Source organism: Marmota marmota, unplaced genomic scaffold (assembly GCF_001458135.2).
Source record: "Marmota marmota marmota unplaced genomic scaffold, marMar, whole genome shotgun sequence".
NCBI classification, from domain to species: domain Eukaryota; kingdom Metazoa; phylum Chordata; class Mammalia; order Rodentia; family Sciuridae; genus Marmota; species Marmota marmota.
In genome coordinates this window covers 3,405,121-3,429,913 of record NW_025999932.1, presented here as the reverse complement: position 1 = coordinate 3,429,913, position 24,793 = coordinate 3,405,121, and the positions used below count along the sequence as shown (strand labels likewise).

General features: G+C 45.5%; 1 protein-coding gene across 4 annotated transcripts in view; it reads left to right on the top strand.

The window, feature by feature from the left end:
- Myo16 (myosin XVI) overlaps window positions 1-24,793 on the top strand; it is a 420,601-nt gene that overhangs the window by 261,145 nt on the left and 134,663 nt on the right. For all 4 annotated transcript variants that reach the window (XM_048800642.1, XM_048800640.1, XM_048800641.1 and 1 more), the window contains 2 exons: window positions 11,737-11,889; window positions 12,823-13,023. In XM_048800642.1, the coding sequence (XP_048656599.1) occupies window positions 11,737-11,889; window positions 12,823-13,023 (354 nt within the window). The remainder of the gene's footprint in view (window positions 1-11,736; window positions 11,890-12,822; window positions 13,024-24,793) is intronic.

Sequence of the window (24,793 nt, the reverse complement as noted above, 5' to 3'; positions counted from 1 at the left end):
TGCTTAGCAAATCATTGCTCTGTTCAGAATCAGACCTAGAAAGACCTTGGAGCTCTTCTAAGTATTTATTTTACTCTGTTTTGAGCTTATTGACTGATCTGTCAGCTGCTCATGAGAATGTCAACTCCTGGGGGGTTGGAACTGTGTCTGATTCAGCATTTTTGTATATAATCGAAGTTTAACAAATATGTTTTCCGTTGAAATTTAAAGAAAAAAGCCCATAAGAAAGAGATCCTCATCGTAGATTGGCTGGAGATTTTCCTTGCTCCCAAGTCAGGTGCCTGTGTGTTGGCAACTTTTCCTCCACAGGAAGATTGACAGGTGTTTACAAGAGGGACATCCTTGAGGAGATGTTAGGGTGTGCCCCAGAATGTCAGCATCTCCAACTTCAGTGTCCTCTGCAGGATTAAATGGCTGCTCATGGGGCTCTTCACAGGGAGTGTTTTCCGCTAATAGGAAGTCCTATCTCCATTTTTCTTGGTCTTGCATGGTTTGTGCCTCTCTAACAACATACCTCAGATTGATCATTTGTAAACAACAAGTTCCTGGCTCAAATTCTGGAGACTGGGGAGCCCAAGGTCAGGGGCTGGAGGTCATATCTGATGAGGGCTCTGTCTTCATCTCCTTTGAATCTTCAGACTGTGGAAGGACAAGAGCGACTCTCTGTAGGGACACTGGTCCCATCCAGAGGAGCATAGCCCCGTAGCCCACCTGTCCTCCTAGAGGCTCCCCCTCCTCGTTCCATCTCACCAGGGGTAGGAATCACACAGACTTGTGGGGGAGACTATGGTTCACCCATGGCAAGGTTCTAATGATCCACGTCTCTCCAGAACTCTGTCTTGTATTAATATGAGAAAGAGTTTTACAGTTGATGTCAGTTGGCAGGAGAAAAGTGTACTAGAACCCTACAGTATGATCTGCCCCTTAACTTGTTAACGTTATCGTGGCCTCACTGTCTGTAACCAGATTCCATAGGTCTCACTTCCTTTATTACGAGAGTCACCTCTAGTGCTGCAGAAGATTCCTCCACCCTGGAGGACTGGCTCTACAGTCCAGCATGGACCAGAGGGCGAATCCCAGTGCCCAAGGTGGCAGGGGACAAACAAGGCGAGGCCCAGGCTGGCACATCACACTGCCCAGCGTGCCGCAGAAGGAAGGCCATGCAGGCACAAGCATTGGAGAGGGAGTGAGTGATTCTACTTACAGACACTGTGGTTTACAGAGCGAACCTCAGAGAATGAAGGAGACCATTGCTACAGACTATTAGAGAACTTGGCAAAGAAGCAAGCTGAAAATCCATGTGGAGAATCAAAAGCATATTGAAATATTATTAGCAGGTGTAATAGAAAGGAAGAAAGCATGTAGAATCATTATAATTAGATAAATAATCTAAGTGAGGGGAACTTTAAATGTCCCTGAAAATCCAAATTGACCTAATAAATACAAAGACATTCTACATTAATAGACGGACTCAAAATGACCATGACGCTAGTCCCTCGAAGAGAATTCACACCTAAGAGGAGGCAGTGCCACCACAAATACGAGCTTGCAATCAGAAGAAGCTCCTGTCATACCTTCTGATGAACAGTGGATCTGGGCAATGGGTCTCTGGTCACCAACATTATAGAAAGAAGGACGGTAGGTTCAAGGCACCTCCCAAGAAAGGTTAATACCAAGGAAGAAAAGAAAGGAAGGGCGGGGGGAGGTTGGAAGGGAGACGGAAAGGGGAATCTAATATAATGAATCTTCATGTATATCCACTAATTAACAAGAACCAAAGTCAGAGGAACATGATAAAATAAACCACAAAAATGCACTCTGGAAAATGTGGAAAGTGTACAGAACACACTACCTTATACCTTAAATACCTTAAAATACAGGGGGAGATAAAGGGAGGGGACCTACAGATCAAAACCTATCTAGAGGCATGCAGTGAGTTCATGTGTGAGATTGTTAGACCTGATTTGTGAAATTAAGTGTAAAACATAGTGATTGAATTAAGGTAATGTGCAATCTAGATATCTGATGTAATTTTAAATTTACTTTTGAATATATTATGTATGATAAAGGTATTGTAAATGTGTTTAGGTTCTTTTATCTCATAGACAAAATATTTGCTGATTTTGTGATGCAAGGTCTGCACACTGACTCAGATGCGTCTCCTTTGGGGCCACAGGGAAGTGGAAGGGTGAGGATAGGCCGGGTGGGAATTGCTGGCAGTTGTTGGAGTTCACCAAGGAGACCTGGGGGTTAGTTCATCACAGCACCACCTTCACTGCTGGATGCATTAAAGTTACCTGTAAGGGGTCTTTTTAGATAAGTGAGAAACACTGAGACTATGCAAGCATTGTTTTGATATGTGCTGGAATTTGTCCTCTGGCCTCAACATGACAGAGCCATCATGCTACAGATCTGCACCTTAGAGCAACGCAGGGGACACATAGGGCCCATGTTCAGGTATTTCCCTAAAACCCCCACTGAACAAATTTGTGAATATGCACACAGTGAACCTCTTGAAGTTACAGACCTAGGGAAGTGACTGTCAGAGACCTGCTGGAAGGACTGAGAGAACTGGGGTAGAGAATGCCCTTACCCAAGGTGAGCTCTCAAGGTGTCCAAGCCTGTCCAAGGTGGGGCTCTACCTTCAAGCCAGGGTCCACTAGCCTGCCTGGAGGGCATTCCCAGAGCTGGAAACCTCTCTCTGCTTAGAGAGGTTTTCCAAAGAGGGAGGTCGACTGGGGAGTGTTCAAAGAACTGGGGAAAATCTAGGTATTTTGATTTATAAATCTTTGGGGTATGATAGTATATAATTTGCCAATCACAGCCTTAAAAATCTAAAATTTTTCTTTGTCAAATCACCATCCTAGAGTGAGAGAAAGATAAATCAACTTAAAGATAAATTGACTACTCTTGGTTGAAGTCTTGCTGGGAAGTGGAGTGCTGCAGTCTCTGCCCCCTATGAGTGCAGCAGTCCCCAGTCACGTCTGTTTCCTGGCTCCTTTGCATCAGAGTCTCAGCAGATGCTTGCTGTGTATGTAGCAGGTTCCAGGCCCTGTGTTGGGCACTGAGGTCATGCAGCCTTTGCAGCATGGTTGGTAATAGACGGATGTTACAAGAACTAACGTATTGTTCTGTAACAGATCATGTGCTCCCACTTCTGCTCCGGTCACTCTTTTTCTGACTTGTCCATTTCCCAGAGTTCCAAATTTTTATGGCTATGTAATGAATTTGCTGAGAAAATTCATTACAAATCCATAAAAATAGTGGCACAAATAAAGTGTATAATGCACACTAATTCTCTAGGTCAGGAATTTGAGCAGGGTGGAGGGACATGCCATCTCTGGTCCACAGGCCTCAGCAGGACAACTTGTTTGCCCACTGAGTTTTCAGTCACAAACCTGAGGGTGACGCTGCTGGCTTTGCCTCAGTTCCCCTTCCGCTGGCCCTCTCCAGTGAGTCTCTGGGCACGGGCCTCTGCAGAAACTGGTTTCTCTCAGTGTGCTGGTGATCCCCACAGTGGACCCCCAGAGAAGAAAGTCACGTGGTGCTGTGTGCTTGTGGACAGCCTCACATCAGAAGCCATCAAGTAGGAAGTCCTCTGTAGGTTGGAGCAATCACGCGCTGCCAGGTCCAGTGGGGAGCGGAGTCCAAGTCTTGGTGGGGAAGCTCTGTTCTACTGGGCCTCGTGGAGAAGGCTGACATGAGCGTCCACGCATGCATGATTCACGCAGCTCTAATCACAGTGTGTCTTCTGGTAGCTATTATGTATTGATGTAGATCTGTTTGCCTATTAACTGATAAACAGTAAAATGTTGTCCTGGTTATTCTGAATTGTTTCACATGAATTCCCAAACCAGCTGTGTATGATTGTCCAGCCCTGCCCCAAGCACTTTCTGCTTTGACTATCTTCTCTGTACATGACCTTGAATTTTCCAAAATCCATTCAGGACCTCTCCTAGCTGCTTATAACACATTCAAATAGAAATTTGGAAGAGGAATTTTTAAAATTTTTACTGCATGGGAGTACCCTCATAAATGCCACACAGATTTCTATAGAAAAATAAGTAGTAATTAAATATCCAGATGATATTTTTGATGTGACTCTTAGAATAATTTTGGATTCTGTGTTCCTAAATAATGTGGTTATAAGTCATCCTTTCATAGTAGTGTGTGTATACACACACACACACACACACACACACATATATGTATACATACAGTATACACACACATACATATATATGCATTTCTCTTAGGACATACATTTTTATTCTATTAAATATAAAATCAATAATTTTTTGAGTACATGTAATGTTCCCTTAATCATCTTTTCCTAATGGGATTTGTAGAAAATCCACTTAACATAGACAAGTTAGATTAAGAAAGTATGCCATATTTCCTGTCTAGTGCCAGGATGGCTAAAAGGGAAAGACTGCAAAATAGAAGGACTAGTGCATTTGACAAACGTATGGAATCCCTTCCTGGAAGACGGGTTGAGCTCTTAGGGAAGACTCAGGGCAAGCTCGGGGTGATCACTGTGACTGTCCTGGTAACTGTCCCAGGTACCAAATGCACACAGCAGCAAAATGCTTCCATGTCATTTTCTGCTAATGATTGACAGCGGCACAGTTTCTTGGGCTTCTCCTCTGAGTCATGTTCTTTTCCTGTCTGGCCCCTAACTCTTGAAGCAGCTCCCAGGATGTGGACAGATAGCCCAAAGCCTGGACGGGCCAAGTGGGGATCTGCCGAGACTCCCAGGGAGCCACCCAGCCCGGTGCTTTATGAGCTGTGCCGTCGCTGGCTAGTGCGTGGCTCTGAGCCGCACCTTTCATTCTGGGTGTGAGGATGACTGGAAAAAGGACAGTCATTTCAGGGAGAGTTATATTAATCGTTGTTTTAGGCCTATCTAATTTCTCTTTTTTTAAAAAAACAAGGCATATTGATTAAGTTGATGGTTTATTGCCAAAAACAAAACAAAAAACAAATTTATTTTGCTTTTAAAAATGACAAGTGATATGATTTAGTGGCTGAAGCTCTAAAATTACAGCATTTTCACCAAAAATCGTGTTTCCAACTCTTGGGCATGACCTCTATTTAAATGGAGAGGTATATTTTATGTGTGAGGTGCCCTCCAAGATAACTAAAATATTTTTCCTCTAATTTCTATTTTTCAATCTTGATCATAGCATATTATTTATTATACAGAATTTGGTAATAAATTCAACTGAATGTGGTGGTTTGGAGGGTGGTGTTGTCTTGCTCAGCTCCTGTTAGTGGCAACAGAATCCCCAAGGCTGGATAATTTATAAAGAACAGAAATTCATTGTTGCATGGCTCTGAGGCTGAGTTCCCCACAGTCCAGGCACCGGCTGGTTGCTGTCTGGTGAGGGTCTTGTCTCCATTTCCAAGATGGCACCTTGGACCCTGTACCCCCAGAGGGAAGGAGTTCTGTTTGGGTGAGGGAGGCAGAGGGGAACTAGACTGGCCCTTCTATAAGGAACCCTCTCCTGAGACAAGGAGTTCACATCAGCAACGAGGCATGGGTCTCTTCCTGGACAGAGCCCCCTGTGAACCAAGCACCCCTTAAAGGCCCCACTCCCCAACACCTCCACACTGGTAATCAAATTTGTAACACTTGAACTTTGGGGAGCACATTCAAACCACCATAGGGTATCATCAAAATTGCTGTTGAAACTGAATTCCCAGTGCCATATGAAGAGGTATGGCCTTTAGGTTAAGCCATCAGGGCACAGCCCTCGTAACTGGGGTTAGCAGGCATCCCACTAGAGTGCTGGAGGTGGCAGAGAGGACACTCTTGCCCTTATTTCCTCCCACCATGTGAGGTCACAGGGTTCCTTTACTTCCTTCCAGAAAATGCAGAGGGCACCATCAGAGAAGCAGCAGGCAGCCCTCTTCAGATGCCAATCTGCCAGAGATTGATCTTGGAATTCCCAGCCTCTCAGGAGAAGTAAATTTCTATAGTTTATAAATTACCCTATGTGTGGTATTTTGTCATAGCACCCCGAACAGACCAACACAAAAATTAGCGATTATTCATGTAAAAGGAGAAGAGAGCCATGAATCATACCTATCAAAATGTTGGATTTGTTTTATGAATTTATGTTACTCTGAGTAAAGGAATAACTGGAAGAAATGTAAAGAGTTGCTTAATCTGTATAAAAAATGTTTTTGTGTCTGTGAAGTAATTCCCCTTTAAGTTCGCTTGAATCTATTATATATACAAGGATTTAAAAACATCAAAGGAAACCCAGAGAAGGAAAGGACGTTTGGTTCATTGAAGAAACGGAAATTTCCCAAGAAGGAGAGTAGACTGGTGAAGAAGTCAAGTGAACCAATGAACACACCCACGTGGGGGCCAGGTCCCAGGAAGCAGGGCACGGCAAGGTCTGGGCTCAGCTCCCATTGTCCTGTGGGTCCCCTTGTGGGAGGCAGTGGGGGAGCAGCCCCACCCCACAGCCCCGGGCAGCCAAGTCTTGTCTTCAGGTAAGGTCAGCCTGGGGGCAGAGGAGAAGGAGCTCTGCGACAGAGGAAATTTAAAGATGTAAAACCATGGCCAACAAGAGAGACGCTGGCCTTCCCCAAGCACTCATGCCCGCCATTTATAGACAGTGCTTTGGCCTCAGGATGATTGGTTAACTAGGACAGCTCCTGTAACAGTCTGCTGAGCCCAGGGCATTCTTCACAAGAGTTGGAGGTTCACAGGGTTTGACTCACTAAAGGTCCAGAGAAGTCCTGCACGAAGCCCATTAACTTAGCTTGACTCCATGTTTCCCGGTAGGCTGCTGGCTGTCGAGTGTGTTTTAGACAATAGCTACTGACAGCTCCTGTAGTGAGAGCTCTGCTGGACAACGTGGAATACCTGAAATCTCACACCATTCCTCTCTCTCCCACAACATGCACGTTAATATCATACATAATTTCCACATATATCAAGATTGACTGATGAGCAAACTGGTTAATGGACCGTGGTATTCTCTGTCCCATCTTTCAGCTCAGTGTGTTCAATCATGTCTACATAGCTAAAGCCACCTGAAAAGCTTTTAAAATATATCAATGCCTGGGCCCTACTCCAATTTAATGGATTAGGGGTCAGGCCCAGACATCAGCCTTTTTACAAAAGCTCCCCAGTTAATCCCAGGGTGCAGCTAGGACTGCAGATCCCTGTCTAACGCCTGCGGCTCTGCCTTCAGCCGGAGTCAGCTTTAATTAATCTTCCACTTTAATTCTGTGATGTATATGTCATGCTCTATTATATTTTTGCTTCGGATATATTTCACTGAGTAATAAAAATAAAGGGAGAACAGTTGGTGAAAATTTACTCAAGGAATTAAGTTTGTCATTGATACAAGTGACGGGCCATCTGGATACTCAGGGAACTTCTGCTACCAAAGAGAGTTTTCAAGGGGCGCGTGCTTTTTATTATTAAACCTGTTAGCGATGTGCATAATGTACAAGGCATGCATTTTAATTAGACAAGGGTGCATGCTAATCGAGGAGCTCCTTGGTAATGGTTATCACTCATGAATACTTACGCGTTCACCCACATTCGAGTCTGCTCTGAGGAGTACCTGGCCGTCCAGTGCAGCCCAAGCACAAGGCCCATGGGGAGAGCTGAGAAGCAAAAATAATGGTGGTTTTACTTTGAAGTCAGGGACTTGCTCAGTTACTGCTACCAATTTGTGCTTCTAAACACATAGACTAAGGTGCTGGCAAGTTCCTCCTGATTGTTGGCCCGTACCCCCGTGTACTCATTGCCACACAGACAGTGGAGAAAGTGAACCGCGCACTAGTGAGTTCTGGCCACCCCTTTGGTCACCATTTGGTTGGTGAAATGCCTTTGTCCAGCTTTCCAGCAGGTAGCTGGCTTGGAATGCTGGCCCATGTCATTAACCTTAGTGACATTTGCTGGCAGCTTTGAAGTTCATGTCCCAAATGGAACTTCTTTATTTTATCTTTGAGTGCGTTGACCAACTTGCCAACCCTTTGGTAAAACACATCGATGTGCACGTTACATTTTGAAGGATTTTGAAGAACCTCCTGCCTTGAACTGCTCATGTTCCCAGAGAGTGAGCTTCCCTCTCCCCTGCTACACACACAGACGCCGGCTGAAGTCCCGCAGGTGCCACTGTAATGGGTGCCACAAGCTCCAAGTCAGCCGCCTGCAGGCTCCATTCTCTGCAGCAGGCTGGGATGTTCCCCGAGGGATTTTACCAAATTCTGTGAAGGTTTTCCTTTTCTTCAGAATACAATAAGACGTTCAGGTGTCTTGTAAAAGTCACCCTGTGCCACAAAAATGAACGGCCACCTGGCACTGCGGCTGAAAACATCACAAGTTCAAGACAGCGGCTGGAGGTCTTGTTAATCACTTTGACCAGAGCATGAAACTCTGCCAAGGCACCCTTCATCGGGTGGGCCCTTGGTCAGACTCCCAGCCACCTAGACAGTAACGCACGTTGCCTACTCCAGGCCCAGCGCTTGCTCCCTGATCAGCCTGGGTGCTAAGGCACCTCGTGCCCAGCACGTGGTACAGCACAGCTGCAGCCGGTGCCGAGGCATAGGGCAGACTTGGATTTTCTTAAAGGCCTCCGTATGTTGTTTGATCTCAGAAAACTTGAGGTGTTGCAATTGTTTAGCTCACATCATCAAAGAGAATAATTTCCAGTGGTTGCATTCCAAGGGAGAAATTATTTATTTTTCATACATTTATGGTAAATATTTCACACCAAATTTTAAAGCACTTAATATTCCTTAGCAATAAAATTACTTCAGCATCGGAGAATTTTAACAAGCTTTTAAATTAAGGTAATGTATCACAATATCACATTTGAAGCAAAGTGAAATAATTTTGATCTTTTACAATAATTTTCAAAAATTTTTATTTTCATTTATAATTACTTTGTAATTATTTCATTTATAATTATTTTCATTTATATTAATTTAGCAGAGGGATACTATTGTGGACAGTGTCTACATAATTTTATAGACTATGTTTTGTCTTTCTGAAACCACCACTAGTGATTTATATTCCATAAGATAAGATAAATATGGAAACTGATCCAAAAATCTGCATCTGTTTGGTATCACTTCCTTCTGATGGAATCATACAAGGGAATTAATGTGCTAAATCAGTTACAAGAAAGAAAACATTTTACCTGATACACTGAAACCCTGAATCCTTCCCTCTGCCAGCTGTAGCTCCAAATCCACTGGACTGCCCATATTTTTGAGTTTACCTTACAAACATTTAGCTTTAATGACATAAAGAACTTCCAGCTTTGAGTATATCCCAGGAAAACTAGTTTTCAAGGAGAAGAGAGGAGAAATGCTAGTTAACACTGACGCAACAAGATAGAAAATTCTAGAAGTGCCAGTGCCCATGGATGGGGTGTAGGGGAGAAATTGGTGGAAGCGGTGGGTGGGGGTGGGTGTTCAAGTCTAAACAAACCCTCCTGAGTCCTTCAGGGTTTAAATGCCCGTAGGAGAGCAGCAATGTGGCGTGGTTCTTAGGCCTTGTGCTGTAGCAGATTGCATTCGGGAAACTCATTCAGTCTACAGAAATTCACTTAATGCTCAATGTGCTGACACCGTCTTATACCATGAAATCAGAGATGCAAGAAAAGCGACCAGTAAGAGTTATAGTCCTGAAGCCATCACTGGAGCAGAGAAGAATCGTTGTATTGCGTGGGTGTCAATGTAGGGCATTTAGATCTTATTTTAACATAGTTACATCAATTAATATTTCATTTAGTGTATTTCTACTACACTATCATTCTTTACCTATTATCTTAATAATGAAAACAGTTCCCCTGTCCATTCATATTTAAAATAACTCATGTCTGACAAGTCCTAAGAACTTCCCAGCTCTGCTTCAGTTGGGGCTCCCCATGTGGTCTTGCATGACATCCCCCTGTGTCTGAAGATGCAGATGCTGTCTGCACCCACACATTGAATTCTGGTTCTGGCAAGAAGTGGAGAACAAAGCTTTAGAGCAGGTCAACACAGTCTAGTGACACACTGTTTCAGCCTTTTGACCAACACTCTGGCTTCTGATAGGTTTGTTCCTTGGGGAAGTTTTCCTCTGAGACTTTTCATACCCCTAGATTACCGTGACCTCCTACCCTCTCCAACATCTGAGACACTGCCCCCTTTCCATCTGTGTGCATGCGTTTCTCAATCATTAGCAGCCACACAGCAGGCACAGACAACTGTATGGAGAATTAGATCCTCCTGGGGTCTGTCACCTGGGCGGGGGGATTTGTCTGGCTAACTGGGGCTGGGACGTGGGGATTAGTACCACAAGGGCTAGTGAAAGGATGTCTCCCACTAGGGCAGAACGTCCTTCAGGGACATCGGGCTTCCAGGTCGTGTGATAACACTGGATCTGGGGGGCCTGGGGTACAGGGAGATGAGGACCCAGGGAGGTCTTTTCCGGGGAGTCTCTGGTGACTGTTTCTTATGTTCTTATGTTCTGTATGAAAGCACTGGCATTTCTTCATAGGGACCCAGGAGCTGTCGTGTCAAATAGGATCCTAGATGTTGTTCCTTTCTGACATCCTTTGAAATGTTTCTCAGCTGGGTTCCTCATTATTTATAGTGAGTTATTGACACTGGATGTTTCCACCTGGTCTTTGGACTTGATCTAGTGTAATGCAGCAGCTCAGGGGACAGGTGGAGGAGCATGAGTGTCTGTGAGACCCAGTGAGCCCCCTAGGAGTGGCTGTAGGCAGAGCCTGGAGCGAGCCCCAGGGCTGTGTCCTGGAGTGCTCCACAGAAGGGGCAGGAAGGGGGCCAGGAGCAGGTGGAGGCCGGAAGACTGCCCACCAGGGTTCCAGGGAAACAGGAGCCAGCTCTGTCACACGTCGCTAGGGGTCAAGAAGAATGGATACTGAGCCGCAAACACTGAATTCAAAAAGGCACACATCAGTAGTGACTTCCAGAAAAGAACCGTAGGGACAGAAGATGTATTAGAGTAGTTTCAAGAGAGGATGAGGGTAGAAGAATTGGAAATGTAAGTAGAAACACGTCTTTTGTGATTTTTTTTTTTAATACAAAAGGAAGCAGAAAAGTGGGAAAGGGCCTGGAAGAAGTAAGATCTCATTTTGGTTAGAATTCAGTTTATTTTCTACTTTTAAAAATTAAAGGACTTTTTTTTTTTTTAAAGAAATTTAAGACTTTGGAAACATTTGCTTCCTGGTGGGAATGTTCTGAGCAGGGGCAGTGGACAGTTGGAGGAGGAGTTTGTCAAGAACCCTGTCTTTCAGTGAAGCCTAGAGGCTGTGAGCTCTGGAGGAAATCCAGTTCACTGTCACGCGTCGCCAGCGCACAAGAAGTGAGGCACGCAGGAAATGCTCGCTCCCTGGCATCTCACGCCAGACCTGCCTGTGTCTTCGTTTGTTGGCGAGAGCCCAAAGATATTTTCCTTTTGGAACTATTTCTCCAGTGCTCATCTATGTTTGCGATTCCCCTTTATAAGTCAATGCTGTAATTATGCTCCCTGTTTTTAACCTACTCCCTTTAAGTTGAGCAGTCAGGCAGAGGGTGCCAGAGGATACCTGTTGGACCCAGGCTTCTCAGCCAGGCTGCAGGCTTCATCTCGACACACTAAGTGGTTGGAATGTCCCTGAGTCCATTTTTCAGCAGTCTGAAACTGTGTCATTGAGCGAGTGGGCTGCGGGACGCGTTATCTTGTGTATTGTTCTCTTCTTCCCACAATAGCTTTGTGTCAACATGACCAATGAGAAGATACACCACTACATCAATGAAGTGCTTTTCCTACAAGAGCAGACAGAATGTGTACAAGAGGGGGTTACTATGGAAACGGCATATTCTCCTGGTAACCAGGCTGGAGTTTTGGATTTCTTTTTCCAGGTATTCATATAATATAATTAGATACTTACCAGCATACAGGCATTTAAATGTACTGGAGACAGATTTTCCTTCAGAAGGCCTTGAATTTGAGCTATCTTTACATATGAGATGCTGCAATGTATTTATAATCTTTCAAAACCTATTGAGGAGCACAACGTGTCTTTTTCTGAAGGGGCATTTGAAAGAACACAGATTCATTGGAAGGACAAGAAATATCAGAACATTTTGATATAAAAATGTTCTGTATTTTGTACTTCCATGACTAAATTCTCAGCAGTAAAGAGGACAGTGCATAAAACCAGTTTTTCCGCAACATAATGTCTATGATTCTATGACTAATGACACAATAACACAAATTTAACATAATTTTAAAATTTATCTCCCAAGTTCATAAGACTTAAATTTGGAACAATTGGCAGGACAGGTACATGTGCATGTGTCTGTACTCCACTAAAACCAGGAGTCTGAGGGCCTTGCAGGGGTGTGTCCCCAGCATTGCCTGTCGACTTACAGGAAGAGCATGGCACTCCGTGTCTCTGTCCTATCAGTGAAAACCTGTCAGAGGAGCAGAGTTTCTGTCCCAGCAGGAAGACGTGACATGGACTCATCCGCAGTCTCTCTCAGATACCTCAATGCCCCTTTAAACAGGCCATGCTCAGCTATGTGCAGAGCGGCGTTCCGTTTCTACCTTCTCTCACTGAAGGTCGGTGTCCCTGTTATGACACCGTGTCCCTTTTCCTAATTCTGCAGCACTCTCGTCCCTGCTATGACAATGTCAGGGCTGCTGACCTCAGAGCTCTGTGAGGGGCGGGGGCCCACCGTGAGCACAGGCAGAGGTGTGTTCAGGTAGAGGCTGATTTCTCTTCCGAGGGTCTGGGTGAAGATGGAGGGAGGTGAGCACTGATGGAAACCTCCCTCTCTTCCTGCTTTCAGAAGCCGTCAGGATTGCTCTCTTTATTGGATGAAGAAAGCCAAGCGATTTGGTCCACAGAACCGAACCTTCCCAAAAGGCTACAGAACCTCCTAGAATCATCGAACACAAATGCTGTGTACTCCCCCACGAAGGATGGGAACGGCAACTTGGCCCTCAAAGGCCAAGGTGCGGCGTTCACCGTCATGCACTATGCAGGAAGGGTAAGTGGATCACCGTGGGGTTGGTGCAGCCCTGTGGACCAGAGCCCAGGCCAAGCCCGTGGGCTCCTGCAGCACTCAGGTGGGTTGCTGGGTGGTGCTACTTCCCTAAGCTAGTTGTTTTCCCTCTGGTGAGGAGTTAACTTCTTCAGGACAGTGCAGGTGCTCCACACGAGGACCTGATCATGTCATTACACAAGTACAGGAGCCCTGGGCTTGAAGAGCCTCCGCTGTGAACTCCAGGATATTCTCGTAACGCAGACAGACTCTAGGCCTCTGAGCCTGCTCTTCCTGAGTGCGCTTCCTAGCACTGAGGGGTTTTCCTCGGAGCCTGTTACCACTCCTGGTCCTGCAGCCAGGCTCCTAAGGCAAGCTGCTCTCCCCAACACCCTGGAGGACGTCCTTGGGCCTGGATCACGCTCCTCCATCTAGACCAGCGTCAGGATGTCCCTGGCTGAGGGCATCTTTGCCCAGCCAGGGCTTTCTTTGCGAGACCTCCACCGAGGTCATTTTTCTAGTCCACTCCCAGTTTTCCTGCACCCCCACCTTCACACTCCAGATGAGGCCCCTCCTTGCCTTCCTAACAAGATCAGGTTCTCTCCATGTTTCACTATATAAATCCACTCCCATTTATGCTCCATCCAGCTCCCATCTGCAGTTAATGTCTCTCTGCTTCAGGTTTGTAGCCATCTACCCACAAGTGACACCGCCACTTACTACCACCTGGGTACTGCAGGGAGGACTCCCTAGTGACCCTGCAGTGTACCTCAGTCACATCCACCGGTGCTCACCGAGACTGCTGTTCACCAAAGGAGGAGCATTAGAGGGTCCAAAATAGTCCTTGCATCAGAAAAGGGAAAGCAAATTAACAAACACCAAAATGCGGATATGATTATGATCTTTTTAAAATTATGTATTCCCATGGAGAAGGAAGCAGTCATTTGGCCAAAAATGTAGAAATGTTTTCTAGAGGAGTTATGATATGACCCAGGCCGACTAGTGTTGGTTAACACTCACTAATTACAAAGAGGGGGACATTTTGGGAAGACATTGGATTGTGAAAGTGGGCGCCATTCGTATTGCTTAGGACTCAGTGGCACAGGACAGAATCCACTGTAGCTGTTTTCTCTGTCTTCTTCACTGTAACTATTTAAGCAGAAAATTAATCAGCACAAGAAAACATTGTTGGGAGACTCTAAGTTGAATTTTCAGAAGTGCTCCTGGACTGGTGCAGTGGCCCATGCCTGTATCCCAGAGGCTCCGGAGGCTGAGGCAGGAGGATCACAAGTTCAAAGCCAGCCTCAGCAATATAGCAAGGCTCTTAGCAACTGAGAGAGATTCTGCCTCTAAATAAAATATAAAAAAGGCTGGAAATGTGTTGCTCAATGGTTAAGCACCCCTGTGTTTACTTCCCAATACCAAAGAAAAAAAGAAGGAGTACCCCTAAACCACATCTCAGAACTGAGTCACCAAGGTGTGTGTCTCCAGGTAAACTGAGATGCTGCTGCTGTGGTTTCTGACTCATTTACTGCTGCCACCAACTCATTTGAAACGCCCGTACCCTGGCACTCAACATCGAAGACACCAGTGACTAGCCTGTGTCTCCCCAGTGCAGAGCAAGGATGAGTCCCCTGCACATGGGTCACAGAGTGTGACCTACACCCTTCTGCCTTCTAAACCTGGGTGATGGCACTCAGTGGTCGATGCTGAGGAATGGTCAGCTCCCAGATGCAGAGGGTCCCGGGAAGGCAGCTCTCCTTCCAACCTCTGCAGTACAAGAAGGCGAGGCAGTGGGTGGGCACCATCGCTCCACATCCACCCACGTTGAAGGCTTAGAAAAGGGCAATATTCAATTTTTAGACCTTCAGAATCTAAGTGTTTCATGGAAATCTCGAGGTGATACTGGGATAATGGAGGTTGTTTCTACGAACATGCTTTCATGCTTGGAAACATGTTCTTGATTTTGTCCAGGAAGAACAGGGAAAAGGGAGAGAAAAATATTTAAAAAGAGAAATACATCAGAAACCCAGAGGAGCAGAGACTAGCAAGCACACCTGGTGGCCAGCAATGAGGCCACGGTGCCCTCCCCAAGAGGCCTCGGAAGTCCCTTCAAGGGGCCCATGGGTGTGGAAAGGAAATTGGTGGAAGATCTTCTATCTGTGTCCCTGGAGAGCTATTAACACTCTCTTCTATTTGAGAGATTTAGGCTTTGCAAGTTCTTGATAAAGATAGTGATCTTTTAACCTTACATTCATATTTTCAATCTATACTTTTCTTTGTTAACCATTTATTGAATTTGTATAAATTAAGTAAACATTCTTAATAATATTTAATGATTTCAGAGAAATTCTTTTCCTAAAAGTTTTATGGCAGCTGGGGTAAGTAGTCACATTCTTGACCCACCTTGTAAGCCTGCTTTGTGTATTGGACATGAACTAGATGTTCAATGAATGTTAATTGTGTTAAAATGAGTGAAAATGTGGTTTTAAGTCAGAGCTTTTTGATTATCTTATGTTCAGTTTCAAAAATTATTCTGGGTACAGTAAAATTTTAATTCCAATTGTTTTTGGAAGAATTGATGAGAAACTATCATTTAGTAGTTTAAATTAATAGAATTATTTTAGCAAGTTCTGCTAGGAATGAGGTACAATAGGAACAACAATTGATTTGTTGTTTCTGAGCCAAAGCTCCCCCAGAATCATGAAATTTCCTTTAAAAGTACCTTTATCTTTAAGCAAGTTTTCCATAGTTGAGGCCAAATTTGTGGCGTTGTAAAAATCTTTCATTTCAGTGAGTTGAACTAATGAGTCTGAGCCAAGGGACTCCCTAAGGACTCATTCACAGGTTACTGTATAGATTTTATAATTTGTGGCAATATGTCAAGCCATATGCCATTTGAGTGATCAAAAAGTCCCATACTCTTCAATTTTGAGATGTTGCATTAAAAAAAAAAAAAGCTAACTACTTATTCTGCATCTCTTGTAAATCAAGAGATGTAGAAAAAGTTAATTGACTTAAAAATCAACATGCAGTGGGCAAAACATTCCTGAATAATCTTTGACAATAAAGTCAGTCCCCGGGGCAGCTCTCCGGTCCCCTCTGCTCTTGAGTTTCTTTCCATCCTCTTGTTTGGCCAGATGGGTGGGTGGAATGGAGCCTCGGCACCACCTGCTCCTCCCCAGGGTTCGCCTGGCCCTCTTAGTGAACACCTCCTACACCTCCTAGGGAGACCTTGCTACAGCCAGTGTTGCTGCTGACATCCAGCCCCACCTGGGTGCTCTCACCTGTCCTGAGCTCTGCCCGGGAGATCCTGCAAGCTTCTGAGGCTCTTTTGAGCAGAGGCTCAGAGGTCCTTTTAGAAATGTTTAAGCAACATTATTTGAATTACAGTTGAAGATCTTTCCTAAATACATTTGAATTTTTCATTACTCATAGGAGCATGGTGTATTTTCCAATCTCCATTACAGAAATATTTTAAAGTAAATGGGGAGATGCTGTGCATGAAATATTAACCAGGTCTCGTTAATGAGCATGGATTTGAATTAAAGAAGGCTTGTGGGGCTTGGGGGTTTGTTTGCTTGGTTGGTTGCTTGGATGATTATTTGTGTTAGCAAATTTTAAATCATATATGGGATTACCTGTTTTAAGGGTGACTCTTAAGCTGCTGATTTAAATGACAGATAAGCATTAAATCCTAAAAGTATGTCTAATTTTATTGGCTATTAAAATTAAGACTGTTGAAGGGAAGAAGAATTATAGCTTGACAAAGACATTGGCTCATAGGAGAGTTGAATTTCCATTAAGGTGATTCTAAAATAACTCCAGTAGGAAATAGTATTTTAAAGTTCCTAAATTTTGATGTGAAAAAGTGAGTGGATTAGGAGATAGCAAAGTGACCCGAAATAATAAAAATCAAATTAATGAAAATGTAAATCAAAATTAATAGTTATGTATTATCTGCACTTGCATATATGACCCTTGCTTCTTGTCTGCTCATACATCTTTATCTGGAAGTTATTAAAATTTATTTTAGGATGCAGTTGTTCCTTTTGGGGCTCAAATAAATGTCCCACTGTGATTGGCCTGGGTGATTTATAGATATCAAGTTATCGCTGTTCTTCTAGCTTAAGATGATGGGTCTGTATTTCAGGTCCATTGCTCTCCAGACAGTTATGTATTGTAAAGGTTGAATGGTGCAAACCCGCTTCCTGAAGATATGTCCAGGCTCTCATCCATGAAGTCTGTGACTGTGACCATGTTGGAAAGGAGGTCTCTATATATGTCATCAAGGATTTAAAGAGAGGGTCACCCTCAGTCACGTGGAAGGCTCTACATCCAGCCGGATGTGTCCAGAGGGGAGGGTGAGGGAGAAAGTCACCTGATGGTTGGAGGCAGAGATGGGAGCAGTGCAGCCGCCCCTAGGAGAGCACCTGGGTCCCCAGCAGGAGGAGGTAGAAAGATCCTCCCCTGGGGCCTCCAGGAGCTCAGGCCTGCGGAATCAGGAGAGAATGCATTTCTCTTGTTTTGAGTCACCCAATTTGTGGTTATTTCTTGCAGTGGTCTTAGTGAACAAATGAAGCATTCCTCTGATTCATTCCATGTTTAGATTATGGAAGTGAGCAATTTAAGCTTGGAACATTGTAGGGTTTCTTTTTACATCATTTGACTCATTTCAAGTGACTCCTGCCTGTCTCCTTAGGTTTTTGCTCCTGTGGTTTTCCTCACCTGGAAGTCTCATTGCCCAGTCATTCCAAATCTTGTCCATCCTCCCAAAGATCAAGTTCTTGGCTAATCTAGATTTCATTGATTTCTCCCTGACCTCATCAATAATGATGCCCGATAGCCTCATGCCATTTTACAATTTAAAAAGTACTTCTGAAACGTTTTTTATCTCATCCTTGTATATAACATCTCCACCTCAGTTTTCCTGCAGTCAACTTTGGTGCCTTCAGTGACACCCCTACAGATGGAAAGCTCCATATTAGTCTCCTCTGCCGCCACAACACCACCAGCAGCTGAGGGCTTGAAGCGATGGCAGTGTGTGGTCTCACAGGGCTGGAGGAGAGAGTCCAGACTCCAGTGTCAGCTGCAGGGCTTCCTGCTGGGGACTCGGAGGGAGGCATTCTCCAGGTCTTGTCCTGGCTTGGGCATTCCTTGGCTTGCCAACCCCACTCGAGGTGTGCCCCATCACAGGGCCTGCCCCTCTGTGGGTCCTCTCTTTTTGTAAGAATTTAGGCCCATCCTAACCCCATATGCTCTCCTGCGGGTTGACTGACTACATCAGCAAAGACCCTTTTGCCAAAAAATAGGTCATGTTCTGTGGTTCTGGATGGACAAGAGCTTGGGGACATCACTTAATCTGAGACAGGTCAGTAGGTGACAGCACCCTAGCTCATTCCTCAAGTACCCGTTTTTCTCTGCTAACAACATAGTGGGCAATGTTCTTAAAGTTTCGCTGTCTTACTCATAGGGTATGTGTGGTACAGTGAAGAGAAGAGGCTCCCCCTGACCCCAGGCCCCCAGGCTGGGTTTGAGTTTCAGCTTCTCTGATGTGTGACTGAGAAGGACAGGACCTTCTGTTGCTGCATCCATGAAATTTACAATTAAAGAAAGTGAGATTATGACTCTCATAAAGCTTATTCTGAAAGTTCAGTGCTGAGCTAGCAATAAATGCAGGGTGATTATTTTTAAACAAGGCTTCAAATAAGCAAGTCATCTCCCCATCAGTTTTGAAAGTCTTCAGTGCAGGAATGGCACAGTGTTCAGCAAGACCTGGAACTCATCAGTCAGCAGCCCCAAGACCAGAAAACTCGTGAGGGATCATCTGCTCAGCTGTCGTATTTTCAGATGAATGTTGGTGGGCCCATTGGCTTACTAAGTAGGTGGCAAGACTTCCTTGGTTTGGTCTCAAAAATCAGTTGATTCTTAGCAATGTGCCCACGTGACAACAAGGAGTATTTTATCAATCACATTATAAGTCCCTGTTCTTGTGTACCCCAGTGTAACCAGTTTCACTGTAGTAGGTGGCAGGCAGGACAGCTGTCACACTCCAGTCCCAATGTGGTGTTCCCTTGCTTCTCTATCACACTGCAGAGACTTCTGTGAGAGCTAAGAGCAGAAAATTTAGATACTACCCTGTGGACACTCTAGTACTGGGCTAAAGGGGAACACCCGTGGACATGTGTTTGAATTTACATTAATGTGTCAGTCTAGTTTTCATTGAATAATATGGGCTACTTTTTGATGAGTAAGTCTACCCAGATCAAAAAGAATTTTTTAAAAATTATGTTCTTCACCATTTAGTTTCAAGACTAATATTTTAATTGAGCATACAGGTGTGTCAGATTTGACTGCACATTTAAAAATCATTTCAGTGTTGTTTCTCATACGAAAATTAAAACCTTCTCCATAATTTCATATACATATTCTGCCTTTGTGATTTTGTGATGAAATAAAAATTTACAGCCCCTGGATCCAGCACACTGGCAGATGTGTCTCTGTGGGTGGATTTTGATGGTGCTCCTCCGGCTTCCTTCTCTGCCCCTAAGCCATACCCTACAGATACCTTGGCTTCCTGGACAGGATTGTTCAGGTCACTCCTCATCAGAGGCCTTTGTGGGGATTCAGTTCCTAAATCACTGCTGATAGAAATGATGCAGGACAAGAATGTTATTGATCTGGAGCCTGTCTATGAAACACCTGGATTTTTTTCCTTCTCCTGGAGAAGGGTACACCCATCTTTGGAGGTGGTGGGCTTGGGAATCATCTGTAGTTAGAGGTATGCTGTTGCGCAGAGCACTGTCAAGTCAGATCTTCATCTCCGGCACTTTATTATACCCAAGAAGGTTCCGGGTCACACATGACGTGGACTCTGTGCCCTTCAACATATTGACAGAGAAAGAGTACAGGGAACATCTTGGCTCCTCCGTCTCCTGATTCCATCTGTGTTGGTCACACCATTTATTGTTGGCCTTTACTCCCTGGAGATTTGTGGGAGACACAATGTACCCAAGAAGACTCTGAGAGCAAACCTTTAAATCAAAAGACAAAGCGGACAGACCAATCGATGGGCAGCTTCCATTCATTTCTCTTCTCTCCAGGCAGAATCCCCAGACAGAACAATCAAATCTGTCTGGTCTCAGCCAAACTGATACTATTAAAGGTTATTTGACAAAGATATTTTGACCTACACAGAAAGGGCTTAATTTACATCTGCAGCTGTTCACCTCTTGGGCAGACGTTCTGAAAAATAAAAACTAGCTCCACAGGGCTCCTGATGCTCCATTACTGATGGCACTTTGACCTTTGGCAGCTTGTCTGGGGACCAGGATCAGCATTTTCTTTCTGCTGGGGCAGGAAGGAGAGTAGGGATCTCAGGGAGAATCCCCCTGTCCCTGCAGAGCTGGAACACACCCCCAACTGTCAGGGCTGACAGAAAGCTGTCAGTATTAGATTTCCTAGAGCATTGCCGTTTTATTGTGGGTTGATTGGTATTTCATTCCTTAAAAGGAATGTATGAAGCATATTTATGAATTTCAACTGTGTCAAGTTCAAGGTAATGTCCAAATTCCTAGGTGTCCAGATAGGGACTCCTGACCAGCTTACTGGGTGCTCCTGGTATTCACCTTCTCTGTTAATTAGTATCTGTCGACTGACAGGGCCCAGAAGGAAACATGCAACACCAGTGGACCGACTCTCTTCATTTTTCAGCCTCTGCTCGTAAGTGTTGGCAGCGGATAGAGCTGATTCACCACGACTCAAGGAACGGAGACCCTTTTCATCAAGCCTCGGGTGGGATGTGGAAGCCAGGCATGAAAAATACTTGGACACGTTGTATTTGCTGCAAATGATCATTTATTTATTTTGCTAAAACCAATCTCCACATATATTCTGATGTGATATATTGAATTCACGAGTACATTTCAAAAAGTTTGCATTTTTATCATCTGTTAATCCTAACCACTTCTTCTCTGAGGATTATGTTTTGCGGCATGTAAATAACATGATGCAGGAAGGGATTATAAATACGAGGGATGTGTTAATTTACTTCTGTTCCATAAATATTGATGATCTCGGGGTGGGAAGCAGATGGACCCCCGGGTTCAGTGTGGTAGGCAAGGCAGCCACCAGATCTCCAGCTCCTTGTGGGCTTCAGACCCCTCCCCATAGCTTCTCTCTCTCTTCTCACTTCAGAAAGGTAAACAAGTAAAAGGGGTGGGGGGAGATGTTGGCATATTTTCCTACAATTCTCCAGTTGAGCAACCCTAATCTGAAGACCCCAATCCAGAATGCTCCAGAGTCCAAATCTCTTGGAGAGCCACGTCTGTACTCAAAATGCTTTCTTGAAGTTGGGAGCTTTTCGGATTTCAGGTTTTCAGGTCAGGGCGCCCTGGCCTGTAATGACCACACGCAGGCTCCTCTCCTTCCTGTTCCTCTCTCCAGGGCAGGTGCTCCGCTTCTCACCCAAGGCCTGCTCGCATCCCAGCGCTGCTCTGCTCTCTCTCTCGTCTCGCGCTACTGGCAGAAGGAGCTCGGATGGTCCTCAGGAGGGAAGGCAGGCCCTTTGCTTAACAGCCCTGCTTCCGCCCTGCTTCCTTCCACGTGTCCGGAAACCTGGCTGGAAATTAAACGTGACTCTTGTGGTTTGACTCGCTGGCAGCAGGTCTGAATTAGTGGCACGAGAGGGGGCTTCCCGAGTGGCTCATCACCCCTGTGTTGAGCATTTCTGTCTCTACGTCCACTTCTCTGGGGAGAAGTATACACCGTGCTTCCTCTCTCCACAGTCAGCTCTCCCAGAGTTTCAGCCTTTTGTTCTTCATGTACCTGGGAGATGAACAGGTGCAGCACAGAGGATGTGCCACGTTTTAATTCTGGTTTTGGCTTGTCCTGGTTTTCGAAATGTGATGAGCAAGGGTAGTTCTTTCCCTGTAACTGGACAGACTCCTGGGCAGCTTCAGGGTTGTGCCTGGCCTCTCCAGTAGAGAAACTTCTTTATTTGCTTTGCTTGGCACTCACAGACTCAACTCAGAGATTGAGAATTCTAGAACCCAATAATAAATAATTAAAACAAAATAATAAAACAGAAAAACAACAAAACCAGTTGACAGTCCCCACGCAGGCAGTCTCTTTTGCTCTCTGCGGTAAGCTTCCTCCCCTACAGGCCGGCATGGGGAGGTAGGGGCTGGCCTGTCCTGCACCATCCCAGAGTGTTCCGACTCACAGAGCCTCCAGATAGACAAGGCTGATTCTCCAGGGGGTGCTTGTACCTGCCGTGTGCCCAGCCTCTGCTGGGAACTCAATGGTCCTTCCCAGGATGTGGGTGAGGCTCTTTCCTGGGCTGGATGCTCCCCTCCTGGTGGTTCTAGGTCTCTGGCATTCATCCACACAGGCCTTCCACTGGACTCCATCATTCCCAGCCTCCCCGTGTCCCTCAGCGGGAGTTAACAGGGCTCTGCTTTGTGCACATAAGGAGGCGTCTCCACGTCCTTTGTCTTCATCGGGAACAGACTCTGTTCTCTCATAGCTGACCCAGAACCTCTGGTGCACCACAGCAGGCTGCCCATCCTACAGCACCCTCTCCTGCCTGTGCACAGTATTTCCCTAACTAGAGGACAGGCCAAGGGTCCCCAAAGGCTGCCCTCCCTTGACCTGGAGGATGGGGGCAGAAAGTGCAAAGGTGCTTGTGGCCAGCGTTTTTAACTGAGGCACGGTTTTGGCAGGTCTTTGTGGGTACATTGTGGCAGTTGGACCATGTGTGCAGGTGGTGGTCATTGGGTAACAGGCACTTCCATCTCTTCAAACGTCAGTCATTTTTCGTGAGCTGGGAATCCTGTTCTTCTGGTCGTTTTGAATACACTGTGGATTGTCTAACCAACGGTTACCCGATAGTGCTCCAGAAACCCAGAGCTGTTCCCTCTCACTGAACTGTACCAATGTCACCTACCCCTTTTCTGTCCCAGTCTTTAATTACCACTATTCCATTCCATTCTATGAGGTCACTACCTTTTATCTTTCACAAATGAGTAAGGACATTTGGGATTTGTCTGGCTTATTTCTCTTAACCTAATGACCTCTAGTTCTATCCAGGTTGCTGCCAGTAACCTGATTCCATTCTTTTTATGAGGGAATAATGTCCCGCTGCATGCACACTTCATTCATGCACTGATGGGCATCTAGCTAAGTTGATTCCATATTTTAGGAATGAAGAACAGTATTCAATAAACACGGGAGTGCCATCGTCTTTGGCGGGTAATTATTTTACCTCCTGTCGATCCACACCCAGCAGAGGGACTGCTGGGCCAGGTGGTAGCTCTTTCTTTGGTTTCTGAGGACTCTGCACTCTGTTTCCATCATAGCTGTGTTGATGTACATCCCTCCTCCCGGTGTGAGGACTCTCCTTTCCTAGGCTGATGTACACCCCTCCTCCAGGTGTGAGGACTCTCCTCTCCTGGGCTGATGTACACCCCTCCTCCCGGTGTGAGGACTCTCCTCTCCTGGGCTGATGTACACCCCTCCTCCAGGTGTGAGGACTCTCCTCTCCTGGGCTGATGTACACCCCTCCTCCCGGTGTGAGGACTCTCCTCTCCTGGGCTGATGTACACCCCTCCTCCAGGTGTGAGGACTCTCCTCTCCTGGGCTGATGTACACCCCTCCTCCAGGTGTGAGGACTCTCCTCTCCTGGGCTGATGTACACCCCTCCTCCTGGTGTGTGAGGGTCTCCCATTCTCCATGTCCTTGATGGTCCTTGTTACTTCATCTTTTTTGATTACAAAGCTGAGGTGAGATGCTTCTCTTGAAGTTTTGCTTTGCATTTCCCCACAGTTAGTGAGATTGAGTGTTTTTTTTTTCCCATGAACTTTTTGATGATGGCCATATTTGGACACCATTTAAGCAATAAAACAGTCACTATGTGCACTGATTGGGCACATGATCAAGAGATCAACAGGTGGATGGCTATGTACACAGATGCACCCATTACGCATACTATAGGTAGAAGGGCACACACACAGGCACACTTGTAAGTCCTGAACGTAACTTATCCACGCTGTGGTCTGGTATGGAACCCTGAGATGCCTGAACTGTCACCAGGGGTGGGTTTGTTAGAGGTGTTTTAGCTCTTAGCATTTTAACTAGGTGGAAGTGTGAATGTTCATAACAGAAGCAGTGTAGTTGTGAAGTCGTGTAATTAGCCAAGTGGTCTGACCTCTACATATTGCTTTATAAGGTGGGGGATGTAGACGGTAGAAAATGACCGAATTCAAATGCAGTGGTTTGTGTGAGAATTATGGGTAGTCTCCGGCCAAGCAGCAACAGGGGACTGCAGGAGGCATATAGAGCCTCAGGAGTGGCCCTCAGGAGTGAACCCCGAGGGTCTGCTGAGACCCAACCCTGATTTTGCCCCTCCGAAGTGTCTGCTGTCCTGAGTCCGGCCTGAACTGAGAAGGACCAGGGTGTGTGTCTCGTGTGTACTTGCAGCCGATGCCCCTTGTTCTTTTCTTTCTTTCTTCTTGTCCCACCCTGTGATGGTGTGCCCTGCCCAGCATGCTGGAACCTGCTCTGCTCTGGCCATGTGGCACCCTGTGGGGACATGAGCTCTTCCTTCCCACTCAGTTCTCCTGCCATGAGCCTCCCTTACCACTTGGTCTGCTTTCTGACCTGGGGTCCTTCTCTTGGCTTCGCTTTACAGTGAGGTGCGGTCCCTCATTTGGGGAGTCAACACCACCTCCACTCTGTCCTCTTGGAGCACCTTCCAGGTAGGAACTGCCAGCCCCAA